The 11,438-nt window shown below is 47.3% G+C and overlaps 1 protein-coding gene across 1 annotated transcript; it reads right to left on the minus strand.

Moving 5' to 3' along the window:
* Positions 1-443: 443 nt before the first annotated feature.
* Positions 444-1,037, minus strand: LOC139279325 (claudin-23-like). The gene has a single exon (XM_070898446.1). It carries the CDS (start codon positions 1,035-1,037, stop codon positions 444-446), a length of 594 nt encoding a protein of 197 aa, XP_070754547.1.
* Positions 1,038-11,438: the final 10,401 nt, after the last annotated feature.

Consider the following 11,438-nt stretch of genomic DNA (forward strand, 5'->3'; position numbering starts at 1 on the left):
TCAGCAGGATTGGCTATTCCTGGAGGTTTCATCACATGACCTCCTCCCCCTGCCTGCTCCGCCCCCACACACCTTCCTCACACTGCATCATTACCTGATTGACTTGCAGTCAAGAATCATCCAATCAGTCTTTTCTTTCCCTCTCCATCTATTTTATAACTAAAAACGGAAGTGTTGAAAGAAAAAAAAAATATGCCCCAGTGATGTTTCTCCTGGGTGTTGCTCCCACCAGTGTCCTGGAGATCAATCTTCAATTCCTGGAGACTCCAGGACAATCCTGGAGGGTTGGCAACTGTATTAGTCACAATGAGTAAATACCTGGCTCGGACACATGCTATCGACTAAATGAGGATGTCACGCACAGTCACATTAACATTTAACATATCCTTAGTGTAAAGTAGCATGTTAGAAATGAATATGGGCTGGTCCCCCAGTGACATGATCTAGTAATCAACCTCATTGGGTCTTTTTGCGTTTTGTCCTGATTCTCTGCACCTCTCACACGTCGCACAGGTGAAGCTCAGGGCGAGGGCTATTCCTCCGAAGATCTCGATGCAGCTTCCCGCCCAGCCATAGTACAGCGAGTTCCCACTCTGGTACTGGGTATAGGTGTCAGGGCTGATTTTCTGCATGGAGGCCATATAGAGAGTGAGTGGGGTGATGCACAGAGATCCGGCCAGGATAATGACGACTCCACTGGCCCCGGCTATATTCCGAAGAGGAAAGTCCATCCAGCAGCGTATCCCAACACTGGCCACGATGATCCCCATCCCACACACCAGGAGGGAGCTCAGCATGAGAGCCCTGGACCACTGCACGATCTCATCCCTCTGGTACACTGTGGTCACTGGCCAACACTGTTTGGTGTCCTGCAGTTCCAGACATGACTCCCACAGTCCGTCAGACTTCATGGCTGTGTTCTTCCCCAGGTTAATGGGCCCCTGTCGCCACTGCGGAGTCAACACTGCCACAAACACTAAGACCAGCCCGACAGGAGCACTGACAATCCCAATGATCATTGGCAGTGGGGTTCGCATGTTGCAGATACTCAGGGCCCAACCAGAACCTGCAAGGTGAGTAGACAAGAAGAGGAAGTCAGAGCACTTGGAAACAAATAGTCCAGTTTCAGACTAGTGAATGAACAAGACTCGGCAATTCATCTCAGGCGGTGGCACGAAGCGGGCGGTATTGGATTGGCTGCCCGTTGTATGTCCTGATGAAATGCATCCCAGGGTATTAAAAGAGATGGCGGAAATTATAGCAGATGCATTCGTTATAATCTACCAAAATTCTCTGGACTCTGGGGAGGTACCAGCGGATTGGAAAGCAGCTAATGTAATGCCTCTGTTTAAAAAAGGGGGCAGACAAAAGGCAGGTAACTATAGGCCGGTTAGTTTAACATCTGTAGTAGGGAAAATGCTTGAAGCTATCATTAAGGAAGAAATAGCGGGGCATCTAGATAGGAACAGTGCAATCAAGCAGACGCAACATGGATTCATGAAGGGGAAATCATGTTTAACTAATTTACTGGAATTCTTTGAAGATATAACGAGCATGGTGGATGTATTTAGATTTCCAAAAGGCATTCGATAAGGTGCCACACAAAAGGTTACTGCAGAAGATAAAGGTACGCGGAGTCAGAGGAAATGTATTAGCGTGGATAGAGAATTGGCTGGCTAACAGAAAGCAGAGAGTCGGGATAAATGGGTCCTTTTCGGGTTGGAAATCGGTGGTTAGTGGTGTGCCACAGGGATCGGTGCTGGGACCACAACTGTTTACAATATACATAGATGACCTGGAAGAGGGGACAGAGTGTAGTGTAACAAAATTTGCAGATGACACAAAGATTAGTGGGAAAGCGGGTTGTGTAGAGGACACAGAGAGGCAGCAAAGAGATTTAGATAGGTTAAGCGAATGGGCTAAGGTTTGGCAGATGGAATACAATGTCGGAAAATGTGAGGTCATCCACCTTGGAAAAAAAAACAGTAAAAGGGAATATTATTTGAATTGGGAGAAATTACAACATGCTGCGGTGCAGAGGGACCTGGGGGTCCTTGTGCATGAATCCCAAAAAGTTAGTTTGCAGGTGCAGCAGGTAATCAGGAAGGCGAATGGAATGTTGGCCTTCATTGCGAGAGGGATGGAGTACAAAAGCAGGGAGGTCCTGCTGCAACTGTATAGGGTATTGGTGAGGCCGCACCTGGCGTACTGCATGCAGTTTTGGTCACCTTACTTAAGGAAGGATATACTGGCTTTGGAGGGGGTACAGAGACGATTCACTAGGCTGATTCCAGAGATGAGGGGGTTACCTTATGATGATAGATTGAGTAGACTGGGTCTTTACTCGTTGGAGTTCAGAAGGATGAGGGGTGATCTTATAGAAACATTTAAAATAATGAAAGGGATAGACAAGATAGAGGCAGAGAGGTTGTTTCCACTGGTCGGGGAGACTAGAACTCGGGGGCACAGCCTCAAAATATGGGGGAGCCAATTTAAAACCAAGTTGAAAAGGAATTTCGTCTCCCAGAGGGTTGTGAATCTGTGGAATTCTCTGCCCAAGGAAGCAGTTGAGGCTAGCTCATTGAATGTATTCAAATCACAGATAGATAGATTTTTAACCAATAAGGGAATTAAGGGTTACGGGGAGCGGGTGGGTAAGTGGAGCTGAGTCCATAGCCAGATCAGCCATGATCTTGTTGAATGGCGGAGCAGGCTCGAGGGGCTAGATGGCCTACTCCTGTTCCTAATTCTTATGTTCTTATGTTCAAGAGGCCAGAATTCGAGAAGCACAGAGATCTCAGAGGATTGTAGGGCTGGAGGACTTTGCAGAGATAGGGGGCCTTACATTTGATGGCTGTTGATTTCTTGTTAGTTAGCACATTTCTCTCTTTTACAAAATTCTGTTGTAAGGAGCTGGAAGAAAGTTCAAAACCTACGTTAATAAAGTAGAAGAATTGCATTAGAACAGGAGAAGGTCACTTGGCACAACAAGCCCCATCCCTTTTTGATTGATCAATCATACCTCATCCAACTGCATCTTGAATCTATTAATGTTTGTTTCAATCTCCTGTGCTGGTAACATATTACCCTTTGTGTAAAAAAGTTCCTTCTCAATACCTTAATCTTAACTTCCTCATTTTATAGCACATTATATGTGATATATATGGACATATAACTGATATATCAATCTATGTAATTTATTAAAAGTCTTACATATAGCATGTTAACCGGCAAATTTTAATCAATAGCCCTATTGTTTTAAAAACAGCAAATATGAGCCACACAATGAGTAATGCCATGGAGAATCTGCTAGCAAATTATTAAACGTCTTGTATATATGTGCACATCCCATCCAAAAACCTTTCTGTATCACAATTTTTAAGTTAACATTTTGTGAGATTTGAAGGGTTAAACCTTTTGGGCACCATTACAAAAACTAATGCTGCTACAGAATAATCAAGGCCAACCCGCTATCACAATAGACAATGGCCTGCAAGCAGGCAGATTATTTGGTACCGAGATTGAACAAAAGAATAACCAGTCAGTCAGTCATAAGCAGTCCCTCGAAATCGAGGAAGACTTGCTTCCACTCTAAAAGTGAGTTCTTAGGTGATTGAACAGTCCACTACAGGAATTAGTCTGTTATGTATTAGTGCTTGGGGGTCACCAGACACCAGAGGGCACCGTGGTCAGAGGTCATCGGGCTCTACGCATGTGGCATGTGTGCTTGGTCACCTGTATATAAGCTGGGTGTCTTTGTCACGCTGGTACTCTTGGGCTGGAATAAAGATGGATCAGGTTGCACCTGAGTGAGTTTACAGTAACCAGATTCTTGAGACATTACAATTGGCGATGAGGTAATTTAAGAACCTTCGCATGCACAATGTGCACTGTTGGAATCCTGGAGAGATTCGTGCAGGGCGAGGATTGGGTTGATTTTGTCGACTGCCTGGATCAGTATTTTGTGGCCAATGACATGGAGGTAGAGGCCTACACAGTTAAGCGCAGGGCAATTCTCCTCACCGTTTATGGTCCGAAAATTTATGGCCTCATGAAGAATCCTGTACATCCGGCGGAAAAGGGTACGAGCAATTGTGCATGTTGCTGGGTAAGCATCTGAAGCCAAAAGTGGGGATCATCATATCACACTACCGTTTCTACATGCATGTTCGTGCTGAGGGCCAGGACGTGTCGGGATTTGCTGAGCTGTGTAAATTCGGGAACATGCTGGAAGACATCCTGTGTGATGTTTTCGTGATAGGCATCAGCCATGATGTGATCCTCAGGAAGCTGTTGGCTGCAGAGACGCTGGATTTGAAAAAGGCCATCGCGACTGTCCAGGCATGCATGACGAAGGATGATAATTTGAGGCAGATAACATCGACGAGTCTGAGTTACACGGCAAGTACTGTAAACAAGATGGCGTCGTCTTCGGGCAGAGCTGCTTACGCAAAACCTGCCACTGCTCAGAGCCCAGCAACTGGTTTGATCCAGATTTCACCCCTGTTGGTGTTGTGGGGCCAATCATCGGCCTCATCAGTGTCGGTTTAGACAATACTCATGCAATGGATGTTCGAAAGTAGGGCACCTTCACAGGATGTGTCCACAATGGAGCAAGTGTGGTGCAGCTCACCACGCGGTTGATGAGGACCAGTTCAGTGATGGCCCCCATACGCACCCGAGGAGGAAATGAATCGACTGTATTCATTCTTGAGCAAGAGCCAGCCGATAGTCGTTAACGTGAAGCTGAATGGCGTGCCTGTATCAATGGAGCTGGACACGGGTGCGAGCCAGTCGATAATGAGCCAAAGGACATTCGACAATTTTGCAAAACCAAAACTAAGTCCAGTCAATGCCAGGTTGCATACTTACACTAAGGAACTCATACCGGTGCTCGGCAGTGCAGCAATCGAGGTGTCATATGACGGTGTGGTTCACAAGCTACCATTATGGATCGTCCCAGGTAATGGTCCAACGCTGTTTGGCAGGAACTGGCTCAAGAAAATCAAGCTGAACTGGAATGATGTCAAGATGTCCTCGGTGGATGATACTTCATGTGCTCAAGTATTGAAAAAGTTTCCTTCTTTGTTTGAACCGGGCATTGGTAATTTTACGGGAGCCAAGGTGCAGATTCACAAAGCTCGGTCTGTTCCGTACATGATGAGGGAGAAGGTTGAAATTGCGCTTGACAGACTCCAGCATGAAGGGATCATATCACCGGTCGAGTTTAACGAGTGGGCTAGTCCTGTGTTGAAGAGTGATGGCACGGTCAGGATTTGTGGAGACTACAAAGTTACGATTAACCGATTTTCGAAACAGGATCAGTATCCGTTACTAAGGGCTGATGACCTTTCGTCATGCTAGCTGGTGGAAAGTCGATCACAAAACTGGATCTGACGTCAGCCTATATGACCCAGGAGCTTGTCGACACTTCGAAGAAACTCACCTGCGTCAACACCCGTAAAGTACTGCTCGCCTAAAACAGGTATCCTTTTGGGATTCGTTCGGCGGCAGCCATATTTAAGAGGAATATGGGGAGTTTACTGAAGTCTTTTCCTAGAACTGTCGTGTTTCAAGATGACATTCTGGTCACAGGTCACGACACTGTTGAACATCTGAACAATCTTGAAGAAGTCCTACAGCATCTGGACAAAGTGGGACTCAGGCTGAAACGCTCGAAGTGTGTATTCATGGCACCTGAAGTCGAATTCCTTGGGAGGAAGATTGCTGCTGATGGCATCAGGCCCACTGATTCGGAAACCGAGGCCATCAAAAATGCAACCAGGCCTCAGAATGTGACAGAGCTGCGTTCGTTCCTTGGTCTACTCAACTACTTTGATCATTTCTAACCCAGATTGAGCACTTTACTAGAACCACTGCATGTGTTACTAAAAAAAGGCGACAACTGGATCTAGGGTACGTCTCAAGATAGAGCCTTTGAGAAAGCCAAGAATCTGCTATGTTCAAACAAGTTGCTTGTTCATTATGATCCGCATAAGCATCTTGTATTGGCCTGTGATGCTTCATCATATGGGGTTGGATGCGTATTCCAACAAGTAAATGAATCGGGCAAGCTACGACCTGTTGCGTATGCTTCGAGAAGTCTGTCTAAAGCAGAAAGAGCTTACAGTATGGTAGAGAAAGAAGCTTTGGCCTGTGTGTATGGGGTAAAAAAAATGTACCAGTACCTGTTTGGTCTTCGTTTTGAACTAGAAACGGATCACAAGCCACTCATTTCATTGTTTGCGGAAAACAAAGGTATTAATACCAATGCATCATTCCACATTCAAAGGTGGGCGCTGACATTGTCTGCCTATGATTACGTCATCCATCATAGACCGGGCACTGAGAATTGTGCCAATGCACTGAGTCGTCTGCCTTTACCCACAACTGAGATGGAGACGCCTCTACCTGCAGATCTACTGTTGTAATGGATGCTTTTGAGAGTGAAGGAATCCCTGTCATTGCTCAACAAGTTAGGATCTGGACCAGCCATGACCCTATTTTGTCGGTTGTGAAACGGTGTGTAATTTGGTCTGCCATAGATATGGATTTGCGTGAGGAGACCAAACCTTACAACCGTCACAAGGACTGTTTACTCTGGGGTAATCGTGCAATCATGCCTAAGAAAGGTAGAGAAGAATTTGTACGTGAACTTCATAGCACTCATCCTGGTATTGTAATGATGAAGTCCATTGCTAGGTCTCATGTATGGTGGCCTGGAATTGACTCTGATCTGGAATCATGTATGCATCAGTGTAATACTTGCATGCAGCTAAGTAAAGTACCAACGGAATCTCCGCTGAGTCTTTGGTTGTGGCCATCCAAACCATGGTCGAGGATCCACATTGATTTTGCGGGCCCATTCCTAGGAAAGATGTTTTTTTGTCGTAGTAGATGCATATTCTAAGTGGATAGAATGGGCCCAAGTTTCCACAGGATAAAAAACGGGCACCCCTCCGAGCTGGGCGCCCGTTTTTCGCGCCTAAAACTGCGGCAGAAAAAAAACGCGCTATTCTCGAGCGCTTTGCAGCTCCTTGTCTGTTTGGCGCGGCGCCCAGGGGGGCGGAGCCTACACTCGCGCCGATTTTGTAAGTGGGAGGGGGCGGGTACTATTTAAATTAGTTTTTTTCCTGCCGGCAACGCTGCGCGTGCGCGTTGGAGCGTTCGCGCATGCTCAGTGTGAAAAAAAACATTGGCACGCGGCCATTTTTGTAGTTCTTTGTAGCTGTTTAATTTTTGAACATTTTTTAATAAAAGCACATTGCCATCAGCACTGAAGCTACCCTTCTCAGTGTCTCCTTCCCCTCCCCACCCTCCTCGGCAACAAACGGCTGTCTCCTTCCCCTCCCTCCCCTCCCCTCCACAACAACAACCCGCTGTCTCCTCCCCCCCCCCTCCCGCTCAGCGGCAACAAACGGCTGTCTCCTTCCCCTCCCTCCCCTCCACAACAACGAACGGCTTTCTCCTCCCCCCCCCCCCACCTCCCGCTCAGCGGCACGAACGGCTGCAGAATTCTCCCTAGCTGAAGCACTTTCACACAGGTAGGAAGATGGTTTATTTAATCTTTTCTTTGCTTATAAATGTTTATTCAGGTTGGATTTATTTGTATAATATTTGTAGAAGTATAAATAAGGATTTATTGTAGAATTTAATGAGTTCCCTTCCCCCCCCCCCCTCCCCCCCCACCTCGTTCTGGACGCCTAATTTGTAACCTGCGCCTGATTTTTTAATGTGTAGACAGGTTTTTTCAGTTCTACAAAAATCTTCACTTGCTCCATTCTAAGTTAGTTTGGAGTACGTTTTCACTGTGGAAACTTTCAAATCAGGCGTCAGTGGCCGGACACGCCCCCTTTTGAAAAAAAAATTCTGTTCCAAAGTAGAACTGTTCTACCTGACTAGAACTGCAGAAAAAAAAATGTGGAGAATTGCGATTTCTAAGATAGTGCGTTCTCCACCAGTTGCTCCTAAAAATCAGGCGCAAACCATGTGGAAACTTGGGCCCCTAGTGTTATTATGTAATTTAGCACGTCTACAGCTACCATTGAGAGCCTTTGTATCATGTTTGCTACTCATAGTTTGCCTGACATTGTTGTGAGCCACAACGGATCTTGCTTCACAAGTCTTGAGTTCCAGGAGTTCATGAAACTCAATGGCATCAGACATGTGAGATCAGCTCCATTCAAGCCTGCTTCTAATGGTCAAGCAGAGCGTGCCATTCAAATGATCAAGCAAAGTGTGAAATGTAACTGAGGGCTCACTGCTGAGATGGTTGTCATGTATATTGCTCAGTTACAGGTCAAGACCTCATACGCTTACTGGGGTTCCTCCTGCTGAACTACTGATGAAGAGAAATCTCAAGACCAGGCTTTCTCTTGTTCATCCTGATTTGAATGATCGTGTTGAAAACAGACGTCAAAGTCAGCAATGGTGTCATGATTGTGCTGCAGTGTCATGTGACATCTCGGTCAATGTCCAAAGTGGATCGCCGGCACTGTTACAGCCAAGGAGGGTAACAGAATGTTTATTGTCATGCTCAAGAATGGGCAAACATGCAGGAAACACCTTGACCAGGTTAAACTGCGGCACACGGATGAATTGGAACCAAGTGAGGAAGATGCAATCAGTGACCAACCAACCATTGTTCACTCATCAGAGGACTCTGCTGACATTACTGACTTTGAACCTTCAGTCTCTGATGTGGTCATGACCACTCCCATCAGATCGGCTACTCAGCCCTCAGTCTCAACGGACTCAGAACGCTCGCCCAGAGACAAAGTTGAACTGAGACGATCCACTCGTGAGAGGAAAGTCCCAGACCGTCTTAATTTGTAAAAAGACTATTGTTAAGATTTTAAAAGGGGTACATTGTTATGTATTAATGCTCGGGGGTCACCAGACACCAGAGGGCGCCGCGGTCAGAGGTCATCGGGCGGTACACATGTGGCATGTGTGCTTGGTCACCTGTATATAAGCTGGGTGTCTTTGTCACGTTGCCACTCTTGGGCTGGAATAAAGATGGATCAGGTTGCACCTGAGTGAGTTTACAGTAACCAGACTCTTGAGTCATTACACAGTCTCTGTCACAGGTGGGACAGACAGTCGTTGAAGGAAAGGGTGGGTGGGACTGCTTTGCCGCACGCTCTTTCCGCTGCCTGCGCTTGATTTCTGCATGCTCTCGGTGATGAGACTCAAGGTGTTCAGTGCCCTCCAGAATGCACTTCCTCCACTTAGAGTGATCTTTGGCCAGGAACTCCCAGGTGTTGATGGGATGTTGCATTTTATCAAGGAGGCTTTGAGGGTGTCCTTGAAACATTTCCTCTGCCCACCTTGGGCTCGCTTGCCGTGTAGGAGTTCCAAGAAGGCCGTGATCCTTACCAATGGATCCATTACAGACCCAATCCACGTCTGGACCGGGGTCAAACAGGGCTGCGTCATTGCCCCAACCCTCTTCTCAATCTTCCTCGCTGCCATGCTCGACCTCACAGTCAACAAGCTCCCTGCTGGAGTGGAACTAAACTACAGAACCAGTGGGAAGCTGTTTAACCTTCGCTGTCTCCAGGCCAGGTCCAAGACCACCCCAACCTCTGTCATTGAGCTACAGTACATGGACACGCCTGAGTCTGCACACAGACAGAGGCTGAATTCCAGGACATAGTCGATGTATTTACTGAGGTGTACGAAAGCATGGGCCTTACGCTAAACATTTGTAAGACAAAGGTCCTCCACCAGCCTGTCCTCGCCGCACAGCACTGCCCCCCAGTCATCAAGATCCACGGCACGGCCCTGGACAACGTGGACCATTTCCCATACCTTGGGAGCTACTTATCAACAAGAGCAGACATTGACGATGAAATTCAACACCGCCTCCAGTGCGCCAGTGCAGCCTTCGGCCACCTGAGGAAAAGAGTGTTTGAAGACCAGGCCCTCAAATCTGCCACCAAACTCATGGTCTACAGGGCTGTAGTAATACCTGCCCTCCTGTATGGCTCAGAGACATGGACCATGTACAGTAGACACCTCAAGACGCTGGAGAAATACCACCAACGATGCCTATACAAGATCCTATAAATCCTCTGGGGGGACAGACGCATCAACATTAGCGTCCTCGACCTGGCCAACATCCCCAACATTGAAGCACTGACCACACTTGATCAGCTCTGCTGGGCAGGCCACATTGTCCACATGCCAGACATGAGACTCCCAAAGCACTCTACTCAGAACTCCTTCACAGCAAACAAGCCAAAGGTGGGCAGAGGGAACATTACAAGGACACCCTCAAAGCCTCCCTGATAAAGTGCAACATCCCCACTGATACCTGGGAGTCCCTGGCCAAAGACCGCCCTAAGTAGAGGAAGTGCATCCGGGAGGGTGCTGAGCACATCGAGTCTCATCGCTGAGAGAATGCAGAAATCAAGTGCAGGCAGCAGAAAGAGCATGTGGCAAACCTGTCCCACCCACCTTTTCCCTCAACGACTATCTGTCCCACCTGTGACAGGGACTGTGGCTCTCGTATTGGACTGTTCAACCACCTAAGGACTCAATGTAAGAGTGGAAGCAAGTCCTCCTCGATATGTCCTTACTATACAGTACAAATGCACATGAGGCTCATGCTTGAGAGAAGGTCACTCTGTGACCAGCAACTTTTTATTCCAGCACTGAAGTGATGAAGGTGGGTGGAGCTTCCCCTTTTATACCTGAAAGACCAGGTTAGGTGTGTCTCCCACAAGTTCACCACCTAGTGGTCAATGTTCTCACAGTGTACAACTTAGGTCAGTTTATACATGGGTTACAATGACAGTTAAATACATGACATCACTTTACCCCCCAAAGTCTTATTGGGATCACAGGTTGAGTCTCTCTGGTAGTTGACGCTCCCTTGCAGAGCGCCTGAGTTGGGGCTCCGGTTGTTGGGCGCTGGCCTGAGTGTCTGCTGTTTGCGGTGCCTCAGACCTGTCCAGACTGCCCACAGTGACTGGGCTCTCCTCCCTTTGGTTCCGGTGTTCAGCCACCTGTGGAGGAGTGAACTCTACATCGTGTTCTTCCTCTGCTTCTTCTATGGGGTTACTGAACCTCCTTTTTGTTTGATCCACGTGTTTGCGGCAGATTTGTCCACTGGTAAGTTTAATTACCAGAATCCTATTCCCCTCTTTGGCAATTACAGTGCCTGCGAACCATTTAGGCCCTGCAGCGTAGTTGAGAACAAAGACAGGGTCATTGACATCAATACATCGCACCTCGCATTCCCGTCGTGGTAGTCACATTGTGACTGGCGCCTGCTCTCAACAATTTTTTTCATGGTGGGCTGTATAAGGGATAACCTGGTTTTGAGCGTCCTTTTCATTAGCAGCTTTTCGGGTGGGATCCCGGTGAACGAGTGTGGTCGGGATCTATTAGCAAACAGAAGGAGTGATAAGCGGCTTTGTAGGGAACCCCCT

The sequence above is a fragment of the Pristiophorus japonicus genome, chromosome 14 (genome assembly GCF_044704955.1).
Source record: "Pristiophorus japonicus isolate sPriJap1 chromosome 14, sPriJap1.hap1, whole genome shotgun sequence".
Taxonomy (NCBI): Eukaryota; Metazoa; Chordata; class Chondrichthyes; family Pristiophoridae; genus Pristiophorus; species Pristiophorus japonicus.

Coding starts and splice junctions, on each gene's coding strand:
- LOC139279325 (XM_070898446.1), bottom strand. CDS start 1,037: ATGCGAACCCCACTGCCAATGATCATTGGGATTGTCAGTGCTCCTGTC.